Source organism: Gasterosteus aculeatus, chromosome 3, assembly GCF_964276395.1.
Source record: "Gasterosteus aculeatus chromosome 3, fGasAcu3.hap1.1, whole genome shotgun sequence".
Lineage (NCBI taxonomy): Eukaryota > Metazoa > Chordata > Actinopteri > Perciformes > Gasterosteidae > Gasterosteus > Gasterosteus aculeatus.
The window spans coordinates 16,144,558-16,167,370 of NC_135690.1; the positions used below are offsets into that span (position 1 = coordinate 16,144,558).

The 22,813-nt window shown below is 49.5% G+C and overlaps 1 protein-coding gene across 2 annotated transcripts in view; it reads left to right on the forward strand.

The window, feature by feature from the left end:
* Positions 1 to 278: 278 nt before the first annotated feature.
* Positions 279 to 22,813, forward strand: part of LOC120816082 (neuropilin-1a) — a 49,040-nt gene continuing 26,505 nt past the window's right edge. For both annotated transcript variants that reach the window (XM_040171397.2, XM_040171398.2), the window contains exons 1-4: positions 279 to 994; positions 1,790 to 1,964; positions 15,942 to 16,123; positions 21,124 to 21,351. In XM_040171397.2, coding sequence (XP_040027331.2) covers positions 904 to 994; positions 1,790 to 1,964; positions 15,942 to 16,123; positions 21,124 to 21,351 — 676 coding nt within the window. In that variant the 5' untranslated portion in view covers positions 279 to 903. The remainder of the gene's footprint in view (positions 995 to 1,789; positions 1,965 to 15,941; positions 16,124 to 21,123; positions 21,352 to 22,813) is intronic.

Consider the following 22,813-nt stretch of genomic DNA (forward strand, 5'->3'; position numbering starts at 1 on the left):
AACTCATGTAGGTATTATTTGATCAAACCGAAGCCCCCCCCAAAAAAGGTCATTGTAAAAACAAGAAGAATCCTGTAGAATATTGTTGAGTACATTCTGCATTTGAATCTTCCAAACAGACAAACTGAACCAGCCTGAACGCGCGCGGTCACGAGTGGAAGGAATCCGTCTCTCGTTTGGGACGAAGCTCAGACGTGGAGTCGCGCACTGCTCACACCTCCTGCCAGACCCTCAGCCAGCGGGGAGTCTGCGTGCGCAGCCCCTCCCTCCCTCCCTCTCTCTCTCTCCCTCCCTCCCTCTCTCGCATGCGTCGGCAGCGCACAGAGGGCGCACCGGGTTGTCAGTCCGCTCGTCTGTTTGGTCGGAGGTCGCCCGGTTGCGCGCAGCGGGGATCCGGGGAGTGGAAATTCCGCTTGTTACTTTCCCGGCTCGACTCGTATTTCTGAACATTTCTGCTGTGACGGTCGGTCAGTCGCTGCCGTGAGAGAGAGAGAGAGAGAGAGAGCTGAAACAAGGAGCGCAGATCTTGGAGAGCAGCGCTCAGATGTCCGTTGGATCAGAATAGCGCTCAACCACAGATTTCTCCTCCTCAGCGGGAAACATTCTCCCCTCGGAAGTACGACCACCGGGACGCACAGCGGACACTTCTGGCCGACGGATTTTTTTTCTTCTTGTTTTTAGCTTTTGGATTATTCTCCCTTTCCCTTCATTCCGGGGGAGGGCGAGTTGTCTCCCCCCGGCACCACCGGGGATCTCGCGCTGAAGCCCGCAGGATGCCGGGGACCCTACGACGAGCACATCTCACACTTTGAGACTATTGTCTTGTCTCTTTCTGGACGTAACCCCCCCTCACACACACAGGAGTTTTTTTTTTTTGCTTTGGTCTTTCTCTTGTTTTACACAATGTGCGCGTTGGACAATGTGAGGATGCGGAGCGGGTTGCTGTTGTTCCTCCTCTCCCGAGTCACCCTGGTGGCTCCGTTGGCTCAGACCGGTAGGTTGCTGCGCGCGTGCGGTGGCTTGACAACAGGCAGGCTGCGCGCTGAGCATTGATCCACTTTTGCATCATTTTTGCACCATTGTTGCCTCTCACCTGTTATGCATCCCCCCCCCCCCCCCCCCCCGGGAGCAGGGAGCCTGCAGGGATTCAACACTGTTTACTCTAATATATGTAAATAAGGATTACGTTCGGGGAAATAAGCATAAAGTAGTAGCAGTGTATTATCACACTATTATTATTATATTATTATAACGACATTATGGCGCATTTTGGCGCTTTTGCGCGCGCGTGCCACTGAAGCTTGATTTGGGGCTACAAGCAAATTTCATAAATCATTCAATGGGGAAAATTAAAGGTAATCACGCGGGCCGTGTGCTGGTGGAGCAGCAGGCGGCTCGCTCCACCTTTCTGGTGCGCGGTCGCACCTTACGGCGGGCGCATACCTCACGTTATACCCCGCATACCTCACTTCACATACCCCACCCTTTTCAAAAGAGCAGCGCAATCCGAGAGTTTGATCACCTCATTAAAGATGATGGAATCCACCGGGATTGGATTTATAGTCTTAACGCGCGAAGGCGCAGAAACCAGAGCTTTCCCGTCGACGCGGTTTCTGCTCTGGGTGGTGGATGTGTGGATTTACGGAGACCCCCATCTGGAGGTCTCGGCAGCGTCACTCCCCTCGCTGGTGCAGTTCGATCCCGCGCGATAAAACGCGCTGTCTGTCTGTCCCGCGACGTCCGCGTCTGTCTCCGCTAACGACTCCGCTAACTTTCTGTGCCTCTCCAGGTCAATGCGGGGGGAACATCGAGATACACGCCGCGGACTACCTGACGTCCCCGGGCTACCCGGGCGCCTACCCGCCCTCCCAGCAGTGCGTGTGGGTCATAACGGCCCCCGAGCCTGGTCAGAAGATCCTCATCAACTTCAATCCGCATTTTGATCTGGAGGACAGAGACTGCAAGTAAGAGTTCACCCCCCCCCCCCCCTCTTCTCCACCCTTCTCCACCCTTCTCTGTTCTGCTTCTCCCGCTGCTCCTCAACCCTGCCCGGATACAGCGTGGAACTCTGCCCCCTGTCGGTGAAGGAGTCCTGGCTGTGCTCCTTGGGGCTCCTGGGAGTGACCTCAGTGGGGCTTGGTGGGGTTTGGCCTTTCCCTGTTTGCTCCTCGCCGTCCCGGCTTGAGATGCTCGCAGGGAGAAGATAGTGTTTACCTTTCACTCGGCGGCAGAAGTGACCTGTTTGTGTTTGGGAGGAGGAGCACAGCGCGTCGGGCTCTTCTGTTTGCAGGAAGGAACCCGGAGGGTCGAACGGCTGCCGTCGGTGTCTTTGTGAGGACCCTGAGGAGGTTTTTTGTGGGGGCGCCAAAAACGACAGGCGATCGTCTTGTCAGCTTTGTCTTCTCGCCGCTTTGCTTGTCCACCCACCTTTTTGCTATTAATGTCATTACCGTCGTCTCTGCCAGAAGACAATGAGACAAACCAGCGTGTGTCACATGCTGCTGCATCAACGCGCGCGTCGTCCTTCGCGGCTGAACGATTCACACTTCTTCGCGACCACCTTTCGTTGGACGCGGCTGCCGATGGGCTGCTGCTCGCTGGCCGCTCTTGTTAAAACGAGCGCGTGGGGGAAGAACACGCCTCGCTCTCCTGCAGTCTAGACAGAAAGCTTTCCAATTTTGGTGCTCAACTAATTAAATCAAACATCAGAGCAGCGGTTGATGCAGACACAACCGTTGCTGATCTGCACTCTGTTGGGGGCACAAATGTACCATCTCCAGTCCCTGATTAATGGATCGCCAGGTTGTTGATGAGCGACAACTTTGGTGATTGATTTATCATAATTTTGGGCTTGAATCGTCAAATATGATATCTTTTATCATAGTTTAATTTAACAGAATAAGTGATTAGATGACATCACTGTGAGTGCCAGACACGTTTAAGGAACATTTCGGTCTGTTTTCTTACAGAACATTGGACGTCGGATAGACGTGCAGATCGTGTCTATATTGGGTCCGTCGGTCCGTGACCAATTCTGGACATCTACTCGACGTCCATACTAGGTCCACCATTTGGACGTCCAACCATGACCCAACTTGGACGTCATATTTACGTTCAAAATTTGACCTTCGAAGCGGGTCATTTTTGTGGACGTCATCTGGACGTCAATGACGGGCTGTTTATTTACAAATATTGTTGCATCATCATGATATGAATAGCCTATATTATTCATAAACATCATTTAATATGTGCATGCCTGTTTATTCATTCAGTGGGTAATTTTCCCGTTTTAGTGAAAAAAACCTACTGAACATTACTAATAATAAAAAAATGTTTAATTTTATTAAATTAATAAATACATTTGAAGTAGCCGAGAGGGGGGGGGGCGATGGCCACTGATCTCCAAATAACCAACAACAGGAGAAAAGTCACAGCCGAGGACGGGCTTTGGATTTCAATGAAGAAAGCGACAAGTCGTTTTTGGGTAACAGACGCTCTTATGAGGCAGTGAAACCTGCCTCACCCGTTCACACACACACACACACACACACACACACGCCTGATGGTGTTTTCCTCGTTACACCACTAAACCTGTAAACAAGCTCCCATGCACACACACAAACTCCCGTCTCTGCGACCCAGAGACACACACTCGATTGTGTGCAACCACACAACAGCTCAATGTGTTGCTCCCGTCCATAAATAAGCCGTTTTTTTTATGTCGGCTCCTCTGTCTTTTTTAAAAGCTCCATAAACGGCTCCTGTGTAAATCATGGGCCGGCTGTCCAGCGCCGCCTCACAGATGGGGTCCTCCAATACTATTGGATCATGTTGCACCGCCGGGGGACTAATAAAGCACCGGGGCGTCGGAGCCACTCTGGGCCGATAGTGGATATCGTGTCTTTCAGGGGATAACGGACCCTCCTCGTGTGTTGTAAGCAAAGTCTGAGGAAAGCTTTCTGCAGGGAAAAACCACCTCCTGCGACGACCTCGTTCTGCGGGGGAAACCCAGGGGAGTTTGCCGTCATGATGAAGCGCTTAAAGAAATGTCTCGGTGGTAAAAGTTTAGCCATCGGCCGGCTGTGTAGTCGCACCCACGGAGTGTTATTTCCTGTGAATGACTCTTAAATGTGAAGGAATGATGCTGTTGTGAAGTCAGTTTAGTGGTACGTCCTGATTCAGGATGAGAGACGACGAGCTTCTCGTAACTGACAAAACCAGACGAAGGTTTTCACGCCATTAGACGTCAAAACAATCTTTTTCTAATCTAAGCGTGCAATCAAGGGAGGAATTTCCACACTGACAGATAATGGATTCAAACCTGTGACCCTTGTCGTGTCATTTGGCGGATTTCTTCGGGGGCCTCGCTTGTGCTCGGTTGGATTCGTTATTTGTTGTGTGAGTTTATGTTGGACGAGGACGATGTGCAGCTCTGAGCTCTCTGACTTGGCAGCAGCAGTGTTGTTTTTGGGAGCGAGTCAAATGTTCGAAATATGCCCACCGAGGGGGGGGGGGCCTTGAGCCTTTGGCGGGACCGCAGCCCCACTTAAAGATTTCCTGAGATGATATTCAAGAGTTTGGTTTCACTCTTTGATGCCAAAAGGCGCAACGCGGCCCTCCAGTCTGTCACAGACCAGTTCCAGCCTGCGATTGGAAACAGAATGTAATGTTCTACCACTCGAAGCCTCAAAGTGCTCATTACCTCCACTGGCGGACCGGGGGGACGTCGGACAACCGACATCTGCTACGCTGAAGTGCCCACGAGCAAGACCTCCCAGTCGCAGAGCCGAACCCTTGACCTGCGGTCCGACCCTTGACCTCTGATTTCTCTGCAGAGAGGGAGTAATTGTAAATGAAATGCGTCCTGAAATGCGAATCGAATCCGGACTGGACGACTCTGCTGGACTTTATCTTCACTTAAAGGTTTACTTAAAGCCGACGTTTGCAAACATTCTCTGAAATGGGAGGGTTTCCTTCCCTGTTTTATATTATCTACTTGATGTCATTGTGGCAAGACGCCACTTCAGGGTCAGCAAAAACAAGTATTATTACCTGTTAATCTACACCAATTTGGACCCTGAAACCAGTGATCATAACCTTTGTAGAATCTGGCATTAAAGAAATTCCCTTATGGTTTCTTTTATAGATAAAATACTATCTGATGAGCGTTTTCTATTTAGCTCAGCTCGTATCCTCTCACTGATATGAGCCTTTTGGATTTCCGCGTCTGCAGGGAAATCAAGCCAATGGCCTTTGGGTTAAAGGACAGTTCCAATAACACTCTACCGTCCCACAGTTTTCAGTCAAATACACCCCTTATTGGATTTATTATTGGGATCATGGGATGACACCCCGCCCCTCCCCTCCCCCGGCCTGTCGCCGCTTGCCCATTCCTCCCAGTCCCGTAATGAAATTACTGGACCAAAGTGCAACCAACGCGCTTGCCGTGCTGGGAAACATGCTGGCAGCCAAACAAAGAAGCCGCGGCACCGCCGTGCAAACGCCGCCTGCACACCCGGCATCTGTGTGACTAAACATCTCGCATGCGCACCCTCATGACACAGGGTTTGTAATTATGATCCCCAGTTACAACGTTTTAAAAATACTCACGTCAGCCAGGGAAATGTCTTGTGTGGTGGGATTCACGGGGGAGGAGATTTCTACCAAAAGTAGAAACGACGAGACAATTTAAGGAAGAAAAACCCACAACAATGTAGCTTGACGCCGTGAGAGAAATAACACAAAGGTATTGACTCTAGGACTTTCAAGACGGACTCTGAGCTTGAATGGATTTCAGGAGCTTCTGTAAAAAAAAAAAAAAAACATAATTCCAAACCACAACCTTTCACTTCCACTCAAGTGACACAATCTGCGCTCGGCGAACAGACGTTGGGTTTTGTCGAGAAGCGGCAACACTTTTTTTATTTTTTTGTTCAGACACCCTGAGATCCGTCGTCTCTCTGCCTCCGTAGCCAATCTGGAGGGCCACCAGGACGCGTCTTGTCTCACGTCCACGTCTGAAATAGCGCGGGCCGATGAATGGAATCCCCGCGGAGAGCGGTGGAGCGGAGCGGAGGCATCGGCGAGGAACATGCGTCGGTGGACGGGATAATTTGGGACATTATTTTCAGGACTTGGCTGAACTATTTCCTCCCACATGAGCCAGCGCTGGCACAGTCCTCCCCTCAGACACACAACACACACCCACACACACACACACAGCCAGCTAACTTTCTGTCACTTATAGTAGGCTTCATGTCCACTCAGCTGCAAGTCCAAGGAGGGGGGGGACACACAAAGAGACAATCGCAGTGGCCGAGCGTCCGTTTCAAAGGGTGCGTTTATCCAGAAAGACTCGCTGAGGAGAAAACAAGTAAATAAAAACTAAAAAAGAATAAGAAAACAAGTGTTTCTCGAGCGGAGACAGTCACAGGACCTCAGCCTGCAGTGCTCACATGAATGGAGACACACATTTGGAAGGCATTTGCGTGGGTCTGTGTGTGTGTGTGTGTGGGGGTGGGAGTCAGTTGTGGATTTGACCTCTCAATCACAAGTTTATCAGACTTATCAGGAAAAGTTATAAACGCATTCCTAGGATTTAACATAAACCAGATTTTCTGTTACGGTATCGTTAAATAAATGGATGAATAGCGGATGGATGGCAGGATTGATAGATGGCTGCGATCGATGGATCAGTTGCAAATGTATATGCAGCTGTGCATGTATGGATCTGCAAACAGACGAGTGAATAAACGGACGGATGAACCAAAAGACTACGTATGCAAGGGGGGGTCGACAGGGTTCACGGATTAACTACGGGCGGATTGATGGACCCGTTGGACCACGGCGTTGGATCCGTCGCCGTGGGGAGGAGGACCCTAGATTTAAGTTTTTTGGGGGCGAATCAACATAATGAGCCGGATTGCATTTCATGGAGGATAAGGATGGGTGAGCCCAAAGGTGGGTCATGGACCAATGGTTTGCTGGATGATAGATGGCGCCGCGATGAGGTAGATGAATGAATCTTCTCGGCGGGGTGATTGGATGAATAAATCAATCAGTAGATGATAGGTGGAGTTATGGCCGACCGGAGAGCGATCAATGAAGAGCGGACGTACCGTAGAATGGGAGATGGAGATGGACGGATGTAGGGTTGATGGGGTTGTGGGATGGGAGTGTAATATACGCTGGAGTATCTTCAGCTCCTCGTGGAAGTAACTCTGCCTCAGCTGTTTAGTCTCGTGTTTGTGCTGAAGCAGAAGATATTCTGATGAATCGCGGCCTTTATGTGGCGTTTAGACCGAGGCTTCCTTTCATCAGCATCGAGAGTGACTTTGCTGGTTTCAAAGACAAATAAAATCCCCCCCCCCTCATCCCCCCCCCCATTCCAGATGGTCGTATTTTTCAGTCCCAGAGCCGACCACACAAAAGCGGACGACTGAATGTGCTGCTGTCACCGATCGGTTAGCCTGTGGCGCTCGCCCAGGGGAAAGTAAAGGCGTGAGCCGTTAAAAATAATTTGGTATTTTGGTCTGTGTTTCACAGCAATGTGTTTCCTGTATCTGAGTACAAAAGCACAAAACGGCCCTGAGATTCTCACACCATGTCACTCTTATCTGCTACTTTGGCACAAAACGTTTGGAATTTCTCATCAACGGACGATGGACGTGACTTTCATGTCCCCTTTCTGCTCTGTTCAGTTTGAAAAGTGTAGAGGTGTCACCAATTTGTGCCGTCATTGGGGGTGAGTTGGGGGGGGAGCCCGGGGAGAAAGGGAGACGGAGGCTTCCAGGCTGGTTTCCACCGACGATCCCGTCCTGACCTCGCTGACAGACGGCTCGCTGTCTCACGCTTCCTCCGTCAGCCTCGGGCTGTTTCGTCGAGGGGGTTTTCAGAGCGTCACCTCTTGCGCCGTCGCTTTCCCTCGCTCTCCTTCTCTCCGTCCCCCCCGTCCTCCCCCTTCCCTGAACTCCGCGTGCACTCGTCACGGCTTCCTTCCCCTTTCTTTGAGATGAACGCGGGCGAATGGCGTTTGAAACACTGTTGTTGCGGTGAAGGAATCCACTCGATGGAGGCCGAAGATGCAGTCGTGACTGAATAACTAAAGAGCTGAGACCTAATAGTCCAGGAACAGCTTAGCAAACAATCGCCTTTTAGACATCGGAGAAAGATCAACGTCAGCCTTTGTGTGAAATCATATTTCTGAGAAAGATTAAGTGGGTCTTTAGCGGCTAAACCCACCAAATTCACAGAAACAGGAAAGGCGGTTACGGCGGGTTAATCGCAACCGATTTCTTTTTGCCGAGAGGATGAAACGTGGAAGTTAAAACGTGCGGTCGAACCAGAGGAGTTGAACTTCCCTCACGTAGAATTGAGCCATTCCTGTTAAAAAACACCAGCAAGCAGAATGGAAGCTTCCTCACGCAAGCATTTGTACCCAAGTGGAGAACAAAACAACTGTTTGCACGATGTTGCTCACAGCGTTTAATGCGCCGCGTGATTGGAACCAATCGATCAACGAACACGGTCAAGAGTTCAAACGGTGGCCAACTCTCACCGGCTGACTCTCGTCTCCCAGCAGCAAATGTTTGTCCAAAGGAAGGAAGGGTGACCTTTGACCCCTGCTATTGTTTCACTTATGGAACTCACACATTGTTTGGATTGTCTTCTCTAAACAATTATAGATTCAATCTTTGCTGCACAGCTGCATCGGCTCACGTGTGGAACACACATGTACACACACACACACACACACACGCACATATGTATATATATATATATATGGAGAAGCAATAGAAAGTGAGCAACTTCTAAATTGCTCTTAATGTAATGTAACCTTTTCATCAGTGAGTCGGGCCCATGTACAGTACACACACTTACATGTTGACATACAAATGAAAACACATGTCGGATTAGATCCTTAACGAGCAGATTAACGAGGAGAGAGTTTGGGGGGGGGGGGGGGGGGGGGGGGGCAGTCAGCAACGTATTGCACAGCTGCAATCTGAGGCTTTACAGCACTCATCCACTGATGCACTCCATATGTCCCAGAAGCAACACACACACACACACACACACACACACAAAACAGGGGGGGTCTTTTAGAGTAAACATTTGGATTTAATAGTGACGATGAGGCTTGTTTTGGGCTATTGAGGCTCAATCCACTGGGAGCTCGTACAGTAAACATGAAAACAACACAGGCGATTAATCGGGCGCGTTGCAGGGTCGGCTGTTCGTCCATTCGGGGGGCTCATCCGACCCGGCGCAGGCTTCCCGTGTGACCTGCCGAAGGTCGGACGCGGCTGGTTTTAAATCGCCGTGTTCTCCCGTGTTTTCAGGCTCAGGCTTCATCGGTACGTTTTACATAATAGGTCACTCGGGCCTGATCCCGCATAAGAGGAATCGGTAATGCCTCCATGCATGCGGCTACGCTGGTCCTAATGCAGCAGCATCTTCAAAGTGGAAATTCACAGCTACGCAGATGTTAACCAGATGTGGACTTGGAATGTCGTGCGTTCTTAGGATAATCGGGTTTTCAGACTTTTTAAACTGTTTGTACCCAAAGCCGATCGGCGAGCGACACCCGTGATGTTGTTCAAGCACAAGTCTGTGAAGTTGCTTTTCACACATTTCTTTTGACTGAATCTGCTCTGGACCTTTTTTTTTTTCTCTCTTTTGGAGCTGCAGCATCTTTCACACCTCAGTGAAGCTCTCGGGGAAAACAGCCTCCAGTCAAAAAAAACCTGTCCAATTGGCTCAAGTGTGAAAATGGTTTAGGATGGACTTAAGATTAAGATGCCTCTAAATTTATTCCATCACAGGAATTCAATACGGCTTTGCTTTCATTTTTGCTCTCATAGACTGATGGAAAAGAACGATCGATTTACTAACAAGCCTTGACTTACTTTCTCTGTTTGAGCAACACGTTTTCCTTCCACTTGGTAGCAAACTGAGTGTCTAATAACGCTGAGATGGCTTCATGCAGACGTGCCCTGTCTGAATCAAGAATTCTAGGAATCCCCCAAATAGACTTAACCTTTTGTACGCGAGAAAAAAAGCCTGTAAAAAGTCAATGTCACGCTTTGGACAGTTCGCCGCCCGGATACGGGGGGGGGGGTCAGAGGTCGGTCAGGAGGCCAAACGGAGTCCTGGACTTCCCCGGGGAGGATGAGTCGGCCCCCGGGAGGCTTTGTCCTGCTTTTTTAAATAAGCGCGACGGGCAAATCGCCCCCGTCGGAGCAGGAATGGCCGTTCGTTAGCGGCGCGGACAATAAAGTCTTTTTCTTTCTCAGCCTGTTGAGGAATGCGTTGTGTCTGTCTGGCTTAAAAAAAAAACGCCCCAGGGTGACCTCCCATTGAGACGTGTATGCAGAAGATACACACACACATCTTGTGGGCAGATGATGAACCGAACTGTGTGGGAGGCGCACACGCACACAAACACGCACAAATGAAGCGCTCGTACGCGGACGCGTTCAGTCCGATGACCCAAACGCCGCTCGGAGTGCTGACTGAAGGAAAGGACGCAAATGGGTGTGCGAGTGGAGCGTTGAAGGGCGAAGCCATCCACGTGTCAGGGGAACATCGTCTGCTCTGCTGTTCCACACGTTTAAATCCTTTAGCAAATGGTAGCGCAGCGCGAGCAAAAACGTCTGTACGAGAGCCCTCGGATTTAAGGCCGTTTAAGTGTAACAAGTGCAATCATTTACAATTGAAACAATGAAACAAAAGATTAACGCTCATCTTTACGTGGCACAGAATTCAATGTGATTATTTCATTTCAACTCTTAACACGACGCTACAATATGTCTGCGGCAGTAAGAACTTGTTAGTGCTTCCTCTGTGATGCTAATGCGTTAGCCTGGAGCGCCAACATCAGAAATCCACAAAGAACAGAAGACTCGTTCTGTTTTGGGGGTTTTTCGTGAGTGAAAAGCTCATTTGGCAAACGCGCTCCTCCTCTTTCAACTGGGTTTATTTCTCAAACACCAGCAGGCACATTCTCTTAAATGGAGGCTTTTTCTTCGGGCTCTTCATCTTTCCTCCGTCCGGAGCGATTCTCTGCAGGGCTTTTCCACTGGTGTGTCTGAACACCGCCGGCTAATTTGTGTCACATGTTCTTTTTTTGGGGGGGGACCGCCGAGGGCCCACGCGTGTCCGAGTGAGGTGGAGGTGACGGAGTGTTTATTGCCGCGCTCCGGAGAGGTGCGGATCGAGTGTCGCTTGACAAAGGGCCTTTTTCCGGAGACGTGTGGCCTTTTGCCTCCACCGTCTTCTTTCTCACCGAAAAAACAACGTCACACACACACACACACACACACACACACACACACACACACACACACACACACACACACACAGCTGCAGCTCCTGGAGCCTCGGAGAGACTTTGGCCTTCCTTCTCCTTGACTTTCCACCAAAAGTTTCCCGCCTCTCCGGGTTTCCTAAACAGTTGTAAGAAGAAAGAGGGAGGGAAGGAGGGAGGGAGGGAGGGAGGAGGGTCTCCTTCTCGTCTCCTGAATGAGGATAGATTCCTCCTCCTCGTCTCTGTTTTAATTTCCCAGCAGGGTTGTGCATCCGTGGCTTTGTGTGTCTGCGCGGCCGAGGTGAAGGATGACGACGTTCACACTGCGGCGGCTCCGACCAATTTGTGTCGTTTTAATAGGATTTGCTTGGAAACATTTTAATTTCTGGACGTGTTCTGTATATTCTTGGTTTACCAAATAATGCATCAGTTAATGAAGGTTCTTCTTGTGGTTTCCTCCAATAAACATCCATTAGAGTGTGTGGCTTAATGGAACAAGTGCAAGTGAGTGTGTGTACTTGTGTGTATGAGCAAATGCTCGTGGCTCTGATGAGCAGCTCTGCAGCCATTAATGAGTGTGTGTGTGTGTGTGTGAGTGTGTGTGTGTGTGTGTGTGTGTGTGTGTGTGTGTGTGTGTGTGTGTGTGTGTGTGTGTAGTACTTACGACCATTGTTGTGGTGTTGAGAGTGAGGACTGTTTTTCACAAAGGGTTCAGGATTGCTTTCAGGATTAGTTTTAGGAGACCAGTGATGGCTTCTTCGTGGCTTCATTGGGATTCACAAAACCAAAGAAACATCAAAATGATACAATGTGAAAACTGTTATTCTCTTAAATGCTTTGTGAATGTGTTTGCTGACAGCAAATTCCTTTCTACCCCGTCAACATTTCCTGTCGCTTTTGCTAAATCCTCTTAAAGCCACTTCCACATATATCTTCCTTCTTGCTTCTCTGTGGGGGGGGGGGGGTTAAATACTGCAGCAGTGACTTTGTGCACAAGAAACAATGTATTCAAAGCAACAATGTTTCTGTTGGCTCAACCCAAGCGCACGTTGGAAGCCGACCCCAGTGTCACACTCCGGTCTGCCGGATTAGCAGACAGATATTAGGAGACAAATACTCCTCATTCGCATTCATTGTGGAAAAAGGCAACCTGTCAGATTCTCCACTATTTACTTGTTGGTTATTATGAAGGCAAACGTTACACAAAGAGCAAAGACCTTTTGACAAATGTGTACACGACTCTCCCGTTTCTTGAGTCCGAGTTGGAGTGAATGGAGCCACAAGTTTATGAATCATCAGTGAGTAGATACGCAAATATTTGTGGAAACAGGAAATCGTGTGTGTGTGTGTGTGTGTGTGTGTGAGTAACACAGCCAGAGGGAGAAGATTATTCGGTCAGTACGGGGGAGGTGACACGCGGGGGGGTGATGGACTGGTGTGTGTGATGGCAGGTGGCGTCGTAGTGTGTTTTCTGCACTGACGCACGGATGCAACACACACACACACACACACACACACACACACACACACACACACAGATACGCACATTGAGCAGTCAAATTTCAGATGTGCCATCTGCAGTCTGAGCAGCAGAGCTCAGAACGACGGGTCCGGCTCAGCTTGAGAGGATGAAGCGACTGTTGTCTTCGAAGCTCTTTGACAGCTGATCAATGAATGACGATTCGTGCAGAACCCGAGGAACGTCAAAATGACATTCTGACCCCCCGGAACATGCTGACCTTTTGAAAGCTTTTCAGAAGCTAAGTGAGATGTCGCAGTAGCTCACTAACGACGCTATTTACTTATTTGATGTAATATAAAGATTGTATCGTTAATTGTGTGATTGTGATGTAACGCAGCGCGTGCGCTAAAGAGTCAAAAAGCCTCCCGGTTCTGGTTATTAAGACAGAAACAATGGTTACAAAGGTCACCTTAAACTGCTGTTGCCACATTTCTGGATTGACGCTACTTATATACCCCTGAAATGGAAATACACACCCTCGGGGAGGGGGTGCAGCACATCACAGCACCGCCAGCATGTAAACAAGCCGCCGGGTCGGACCGGACCGGAGCGGGCTGAGGGCGTCTCCTTGAAGCTCAGCGAGGAAGGAATGCAGGGAAAAACTCCCCTCCTCCGTCTGCAGCGCATTTATTTCAGGAGCCGATCTTCCACGTTCCCGTGTTCTGACACTGCTCTGGTCCGTTAGCTTTGCACTTACCCACCCTGCTCAACACGTTTGGATTCATGAATCTCACCCTCGAAGTGGACGATTGTCCTGTTTTAAACAGCAGCGTGAGCCCGGTGTGTTGCGATTCCTTGAGATTTGAGTGAGTCGTTTTAAATGTGACGCCAGCTTCCGCCTCCGTAACCGCGGGAAACTGAACATCCTTCTGGTCCTCCCGTTCATCAGAGCTTCCCGAATCTGACAGCTTCGTGAATTCATCACTCTGCTGCGTATCACCCCGGGGCGTACGGACGTCTTTTTCTTTCAGATTTCCGTCTTAACCAAGAATCCTCCGGAAGCAGCTGTGACTTTGTACGTCTCCCGTTGACCTTTGCCGGCTCCTCCTCCTGCTGCTGCTGCTTGCTCGTTAGCTCTGACGTCCAGCCCCCCCGTGCACTCTGTGTTTCCAGTTTAACGGCATCAAGTGTTCCCCCGAAACATCTGCAGTCGGTGGTTGGGGGAGGGGCGGGGGAGGGGGCCCTCAGATGGAACGGCGATTGTTTCGCCCTTGAGCAAGGCATTGGCTGCGGACAGCTGCGCTGGGAGGGGGTGCAAGCCGGTGTGGTTAATGAGTGTTGAGAGGAGATGGAGAGGAGGCTGCAGGGGACTCCACCAGGGTGTGAAGACACAGGCCTCTCTTCATTTAGCGGGTCGGTCTCGGGCCGACAGACACACACACACACACACACACACACACACACACACACTCACACACACTCGCTCCCCTATGGCTCTTAAGATGAGACACGGGGGGGGGGGGTTCATGCTATAAATAAAAATGCCATCACCTAAACATCCCCGTCGGCTCTGAGACCTCGCTGTGGGAACGCCAAAGCTCATCTCTCACCACACGGAGAAGAAGGAGACCGAGCGGGAAAATCGCAGCCGGAGACGGGCAGATGAAACGGGAACAGATTATTTACACCTCCCGCTCAGAGAAAACCTCCATTTAAACATCAAACACAGCGTTTGTGCCCTGAGCTGTCGGATCTGCTGCTACGTTGCGAGTGGAAGGAGACTTGCCCCCCCCCAGAATGACGATTAGCCGCCATCAACAGCAACCTTACTGGCGGGAATGCTGCTAAATATTCCTTTTGTGTTCTTTAAGTCTGTCTCTTTGGCCTTTTGTGGTGTGACGCCAACATCATCCAAAGCGCTGCTTGTCACCTCTGTTTCCTGTCAGCGTCCAGCTTACAATTCTGCATCTTTGCCAAATGTCTGGCAGACAGATAGAAGACGTCCGCGAGACATTTCCAGGGAAAAAACTCGTGACGAGACTCTTTGAGGAGCTGAAGTCCCGCAGGACGGGACGTCTGAGCGCCGCGTTGTTTTTTTTAGATGTGTGTGTTTCTGTCGGGAAACATTCCACGCATTGTTACCTGAGAGCTTTTACTGCCGATCGGCAAGCCGCCCCGCTGCTCAAGTAGGATTTTGATACTTTGCCCCGGCTTACTTTGCAATACGCTCTCTGTTCTCCTGTTAGGGAGGGTCAGAGGTCAACTTCGACACGTTGACCCCGAAGCTGGTATGGATTTGTCTCTCCGGGTCCGGGCTCTGCGTACTTCAACAGGCAGCGTTGTTTCCACAGCTGGCTGGAAGAGGAGGAGAGTTGTCATATCACATGATATATATGTTCTTCACGATATGATTTATTTGTGTGGTGCTGATAAAAGTCACAAAGTGCTTTCATAGCGTCTGGCAAAGAAACTGTCCAAACAGAGAGAATGTCAGACGTGAGTAACGTGGTGTCAAAATGCCAACAAAACATTTCAAAACCGCAATCCGACGACTTCTTCTAGACAGGAGACGTTCCAGGCGTCACCAACTTCCTCCACCGGGACGGTCGAGGAGGGTGGGGGGGGGATCTCAGCGGCACAGAGTGTCCGTGAGAGACGTCCTAACATGTCTGATACATGTGTGACCCGCCGCGTCCGAACACGTCCTGCAGCGTGAGGGGGAAACAGACGGCTCAGAAGATAAGAAGGTCGCATTCTGTCGCAAGTGTGTGAGACACATCGGCCCCGACGTTTAGTGTCCGACAACGTCGGCCTTCGTGCTTCTTCTCGTGGCGCTTTACAGTCACGTGACTCGGTTCTAATGTTGTCAACATGGCGTGAAGTCATCTGCAAAGAGCAGGAAAGATGTTCTGTTGGGGAATCTCCTTAAAATGTGCTTTTTAGTGCCTTATGTCGCCTGGTTGGATGCATCATCATGGTGCTGTTGGCTGGATGGTTTTCGTTGTGGTTGTTTGGACGCACTTTCCTTTTATTTAGGTGGATAAAACACAAATTGTTATTTTTCAGTATTTCTCAAGTGCATTTTGCTGAAATATAGCCTCAAACTTTCATCAAACCTCAAAGATGGGCAATGATATAGACACCTAAACGTGTGTCTCCTCTCTCCTCCAGGTACGACTACGTGGAGGTGTATAACGGCAGGGACGAGCTCTCGTCCATGTTGGGGAAGTTCTGCGGGAAGATCGCTCCGTCGCCGATCATCTCCAGCGGCAGCGAGTTGCTCATCAAGTTCTTCTCCGACTACGAGACGCACGGGGCCGGATTCTCCGTTCGCTACGAAGTCTTCAAGACAGGTGCGCTGTCGCTCTGCTGGACAGGATGAATCTCCTCGTGCGGAGCAGAACCATTTAAAATCAATTTAGGTTTCTACAGGTTTTTTCTGCAGCTTTTTGGATTGAGTGGCGATTATTGTCGTAAAGTAGTAAAGGAGCCTTCTGGTCTAAACCAAACCAAGGAGTCTTCTGGTCTTAACCTAACTAAGTAGCCTTCTGGTCCAAACCTAACCAAGGAGTCTTCTGGTCTTAACCTAACTAGATAGCCTTCTGGTCTAAACCTAACCAAGTAGTCGTCTGGTCTTAACCTAACTAAGTAGCCTTCTGGTCTAAACCAAACCAAGGAGTCTTCTGGTCTTAACCTAACTAAGTAGCCTTCTGGTCTAAACCAAACCAAGGAGTCTTCTGGTCTAAACCTAACCAAGGAGTCTTCTGGTCTAAACCTAACCAAGGAGTCTTTTGGTCTAAACCTAACCAAGTAGTCTTCTGGTCTAAACCTAACCAAGGAGTCTTCTGGTCTTAACCTAACTAAGTAGCCTTCTGGTCTAAACCTAACTAAGTAGTCTTCTGGTCTAAACCTAACTAAGTAGTCTTCTGGTCTAAACTTAACCAAGTAGTCTTCTGGTCTAAATCTAACCAAGGAGTCTTGTGGTTGAAAGTTACCCAAGTTTAAACCACAAGTTTCCTGTGGAGACCTTTTTTGCGGAACTTTTGTAGAAAACAAAAAATGAGTTTTATATTTTTATAAATACATATTATTATATTTATTTAATTAATTAGGTAATTCTAACGAGGGTTGCAAACATATACAAGAAAGCTGCATGTCAAGACACGCGTTAGTACTTTTTTAGGCTAAATACTCTGGAATTGATTCTTCACATCACATGAATTTAGCGTGTGTTCCCTCCGAGCTCAAACATCCAAACATAACCTCTCAGAGAAGAAAGTCCAAGGTTGTACAAACAGCCGGAGCTCAACCTCTGGTACACTCACCCCTTGATCCTGAGAGGTACATGAACTCAAAGACCCAGAATGCCGTTGGAGGACCAGCGCTTCGGAAGCACGGAACCTACCACCGGCCTGTCGGGGAAGGAAACCTTCCGTGTCCTACATTTGTATCTGCTCCTCTCTCCTGGGTTCACTCGAGTGTCTTCCCAACGGCGGGTCTCCCGTCACCACTTCAGCTTCCACCGACGGCGGCGGAAGATTAATCTAATTTTAAAACAAAACAAAAAAAACCAAGGGGGACGTGCGATTACGTGAGATCCCTCTTCTCCTTTTTTTTGTTGTTGTTTGCAGCCCTGAGGGCAATAACCATTCACAGAATCACAGGATCCAGGAATAACTATTCCCAGGAGGGCTCGTGTTGGAAGTATAAACGGAGAGGAGGCAGTAATATGAGTATTGCCAGAAGCTCCTCCAGGTTCTGCTCTAACGTCTGTTCCCTCTTCACTACAAAGCGTGGCCCCACTTCTGGTTCACCTTTTTAAAAACGCTAGTATCGACTTTAATTCCAGGGTGCAAAGTGGAGTCGAATGACAGGATGTTATTAGAGAGTGTAATAAATCTTTAAAAGTAGGTCAGCGGAGTATCGGCTTAGAAGAATCGCTGGTCCTGAACATTTTCCAGGTGGAATTTTTCTTTCTTTTTTCTTTTTAAATGTAGCCTGCACAAAGATGTGTGATGATTTATAGTTGAGCTCCAGTCGCTGATATAATAATCAGATTGGGGTCTGTACAGCAGTCGGGGTCAATGTGACATTTACCTGAAAAGAAAGTTAAATCACAAGAAAGAAATCCAATTTTATATTTTCTTCCTATGAAATAGAGCTATCATGGTGGCGAAAGTTTTAAGAGCTTACTAAAAAAGGGAAGAACCATCATTTTTGGAATGAAAGTAGAATTCAAAGGGTCGGTTCCTCTCGCAACATACAGCCATACATCATAAAGACAAGGATGAATAAAAACCCAAATTATATATAAAGTAAAGAGTCAAGTTAGAACTGTGATCCATATAATTTGAGTGACCAAACCCTTTAAGCAACCCGCTCTTGGTCCTTTTGAAATTCTTTAAATGCTGAATCGTTTAAGGGTTAAAGGCCTCCTCTCTTCCACGATGATTTAAGGAGAGATGAGGAAGCGTCGAGGCTCCTTCTCTTAGCATTACCTCCTGGGTCATCTCCGTCGGGGAAGAAGCATAACCACAGAAGGATCCATAGTCGGACTTCAAGGTCCATTTAGTGGCCGTTCTGAAGCCGTAGATCACATTTATATTAGAGCGTTCTCCAGCGGTATAACGTTGCCGTGTGAATGTGTGTTTGTGTGTGTGTCCTCATGGCACAACGCCGTCCTGAATGTTGGCACGGCGACTCAACCGCGGGAGATGCAGTCGGGATCCTTTACAGATGTTTGGAGTTTTCTGAGGATGGGAGCGGTGCGAGCAGAAGAGCTCTTACTGAACAGTTATGCCTTGTGTTGCTCTCTGCATATCTGTCTGTTGTTTCGCAATTCAGTGCGTTTATCTACTTTATGCATGTGTGCGTGCGTGTGTGTGTGTGTGCGTGCGTGTGTGCAAAAGACAGGTGCACGGGACCCGAGGCTCATTTAGCTAATGGGCTGTTTGTCCTTGGAGGCAACAGGGTGACCCGTAGATGAGATGGATGCTCTGGCACAGAAGAGGGGGTTTGAAACTAGGACAGCACACAAGTGTGTGTGCGTGTGCGTGTGTGTGTGTGTGTTGGCCTCAATATGGGTCCTCTCTCCTCTAACAAGTTAAAAACAGCGCTGGTGCTCACTCAGGTAATCCCCCTGCCATGTGGCTGCCTCCTTTCTCACCACATTTAAAATCTATTAAAGTCAAAGCTGCATGTTGAAAGAAGCTGCTAAATGGAGTCTTGTTACAAACAAACCTCCCTCTCTCTCTCTCTCTCTCTCTCTCCCTCTCTCTCTCTCTCTCTCCCTCCCTCCCTCTCTCTCTCTCTCTCTCTCTCTCTCTCTCCCTCTCTCTCTCTCTCTCTCCCTCCCTCCCTCTCCCTCTCTCAAATCACATTCTGCTGCAGTCAAACAACTTAGAGAAGAAATGAAGAAGCACCAACTGGTTTTAGTTGACTAAACCAAACGGAATCTTAACCATAGACATTAAATAGGAGATAATGTTCAGTTGTTTTTGGGTGGTGTTTGTTGACACGTTTCTCTCCATCTCTTGGTGTCTTTCTGTGGCATCACTCATCTTTGGCTCTTTAGCTCCTCGTCTGTCATTACGTTTTTTTTTTTTTTAAACACCACAAGAGGCCGTAACCCTCGCGCAGCCGACTGGCTCCGTCTGGCATTGGAGATCGCGCTCGGCAGTTGAGGGTAGATGGATGGATGGATGGATGGGTGGATGGATTAAAAAGCTCTCTCCGCCTCTCATAACCAGAACTCCACCCTCCGCAGACCACGGAGCTCATATCACTCACGTGCGACGGCTGAGCGAGCACATCTTCAGCCACCTGGAACGAGCTTCGCATCAACCCTCTCGTTTTATCGACACACATGTAGCTTAGCATTCTGCTAACCCTAGCGAGAAGCGCATTACAGCAAGAAAAGGGTTTTCACTTTTTTATTTTTCTATATGAACTTCAAGTACGTTTTCGCCCTTAAATCTCATTTATTTTTGACCTTGATGGACGTTCAGCAGCCTCGATATCTCTCAGCCCATCTGCACCTTCCACACACACACACACACACACACACACACACACACTGTGGTGTGCCAGCTGAGCTCTCCTCCACATCATTCATCATGTCGCCCTTTTAACGACACCACCTGCGTCCACAGCAGGGGGTCCACTGGAGTGTGTGCGCCCGAATGAGGATTCATGTTTACGTTCGTGCTCGGATAACACGCAGGTCACATCTGGCCTGGCGACATAAGAACCCCCCCCCCTGAAACACACACACAGACACACGGTGCCTCCGAGGGATGCTTGACCCTCGTCCACGCCTCGTGTCGTCTTTCACCCACAGGGATCGACCCCCCCCCCCCCCCCCTCCCACCCGTCTCCTGACCTCATGTCACTCTGCGACAGGAGAGTAGCGAACCGCCGGTGGACTGATGCGACCCGACGCGGAGATTCCTCCTCTCCTCTTCGCCTTCATCGCCGCGGTGACGGGTTGTCAGCGCCGAGACAAACAGCTTGTGTACAAAAGGCCGACGCCCCCGCGCGACAGCTGCCGCTCCGCTTGCACTTTGATTGGGGGGGGGGGGGGGGGGCGGCCTCGGTGTCGCGGATTAGCGCGGCTTTAGTCTTCGGGCCCGGAGGAGCACGTGATGCTCTGCAGTTAAAAGTGAAAGACATTTGTAAATTGCAACTACGGCCTTTGTACCTGTGAGCTCCATGGCAACATGGAACTGTCCTCCCGCCGTACGTTGATGGCGTATGCGCGGAAATAAATAGAGCAAATATCTGCTCAATATCTCGTACCTCGTGAAGTGAACACGGCGCCTTTGCAGGAAAGAGATCCGAAAGCCGAGAGAGCGCACAACAATGTAACATAAAAAAAGAGGGACGTGTAAACACGACGCAGCTGACGATTTTATCTCCAGAAGGTGTTACGTGCAAAATGCATGAATAAAAGTGTGAGGAACAACAGCAGAGGCCATGTTGAGGGGGTTTCTTTTGTAGATAAGCAAGTGAAACGCTGTTTAAATAGCAGTTTTCAGAAGAAGCCGGGCGGCACGGGGATTGATGGCGTTACACACTGGATTATAAAGATCGAGAAGATATGATATAATAAGATTAGGTACTAGAGCGAGAGTACATCGTAGCTGTAAAACTGAATGGTGTTGACTCATGTATGATATTATGTCATTAGCACAGCCTGTTAGTCTGCTGATGAGAATCACAACACAGAGTAAAGTCTGATTCATGGTTCAAAGACGGGCGGCATGAGACAAAGTGTCTTCGGCGCCACAAACACCTCAGTCCGCCAGCGCGTCACGACACTTAACCAAGCGCCATCTCCTCTTCTCCCCGGCAGGTCCGGAATGTTCCCGGAACTTCACGGCTCCCAGGGGCGTCGTCAAGACGCCGGGCTTCCCCGAGAAGTACCCCAACAACCTGGACTGCACCTTCATGATCTTCGCCCCCAAGATGTACGAGATCGTGGTGGAGTTCGACAGCTTCGACATGGAGCCGGACACCACGCCGCCACCGGGCGCCCTCTGCCGATACGACTGGCTGGAGATCTGGGACGGCTTCCCCGCAGGTGAGGAAGGAGGGAAGGAGGGAAGGAGAAGGGAGAAGGGAGAGTTTAGAGGAGAAGAATGGAGCTGTAGAGCTGAAACGTGGCCTAAAGTCTAAAAGGGAGATGAGGAGGAAGCCGGCACCAAAATTGTTTCTTTAAGATGCTTGTTGACGGTGAAAAAGAAACATTACAAATTTGGGTTTTTGGGAAACTAGACATTAAATTCATAAGCATTTTATGAACTATCAAGACTTTTTCCTTAAACTTCAGGAAGGAAATTTCCACTGGCTGACAAAAAGCTCAAATAAAACCAGGTCAAAATGAGCTATAAGAGAATATAACGGGGTATTTTTGCCCGCTTGCCGTTCTGAAGCGTCTCACCAACTTTTGTCTCCTAATGGCTCAAGAACATAAGATAATACGATTGGATGCGATCAAACGTAGAAATGTCAGACGGAAAGAAAAGAAGGCGAAGACGAGCGAATCGAAGGAGAAGCAGCCTCTCGGCGGCTGAAGGGCGAGGAGACGGATAATGGGATGCAGATGCCGGCGGTATGCGGAGCGGCATCAGAGAGAGAAGGATGAGAGGCGGAGGAGGACGGCTTCCCGCCGCAGATGTAGACGGGAGACATGCAGAGACGTGCGGAGGTGATGGGGAGGAGGAGGGAGGAGAACAAAAGACGGATGGCTTCCTGGCAGGTGGGACGAGGCCGGCGGAGGAGAGACATGGACACAGACGAGAGGAAGATGTGGGCTGAAGTGTGCGGGGGGGAAATGTGCTTCCACTTGCTTTATTCCGGGGACTCGTTTGGCGCAAAAACAACCCGGAAACATCCACGCTTTTAAAATGTCATGTCAAGAGGTTTTCTCAAAGTTTAAAAGGTTTTGTTTTTCAAAATAAAATCTGAGCTGAGCAGGTCAGCGAGTCAGTGTCGTTACAGGAAATAAACTGTGGATCAACGCCGCCTTGTTGCGACAGTTTGGGCTCCTGGCGACTGTAGATGTGACAACAAAGATCTGTGTCGGGACGCAGGGACGGTTTGTGCAAAAAGACAAAGTGTTTGTCTAAAAGCCTGCAGCTTTAAACTAGCGGTGGACAACGTTCATCAACAGTTACATCAAAGGGTGCACTGACAGAGAGCCGCTCGCAGCTCGCTCATTGTTCCCTCACACCACGTTTTGGAAAGAAAAAGGTCTTTTTGCAGCATCCTGCCCCCCCCCCTCTCGTTTCCTCGGGGGCCGCCGTTGTTGTCTAATTAGCCGTACAGCGTGCAGATGATGGCGAGAGCCGAATGCCTCGGACGGCCACAATACTTGCCAGTGTTCCCCCGAAGCGTCCGCGCGTTACTGCCAGGGAGGAGACAGGCAGGGGGACACGAGGGGACACGAAGACTGGCACAGGTAGACACAGTGACATCCACTTTAAAGCCGTGCCAGCATACATAACATGCCAACCCCCCCTCGAACGAGCTGTGTGTGTTCG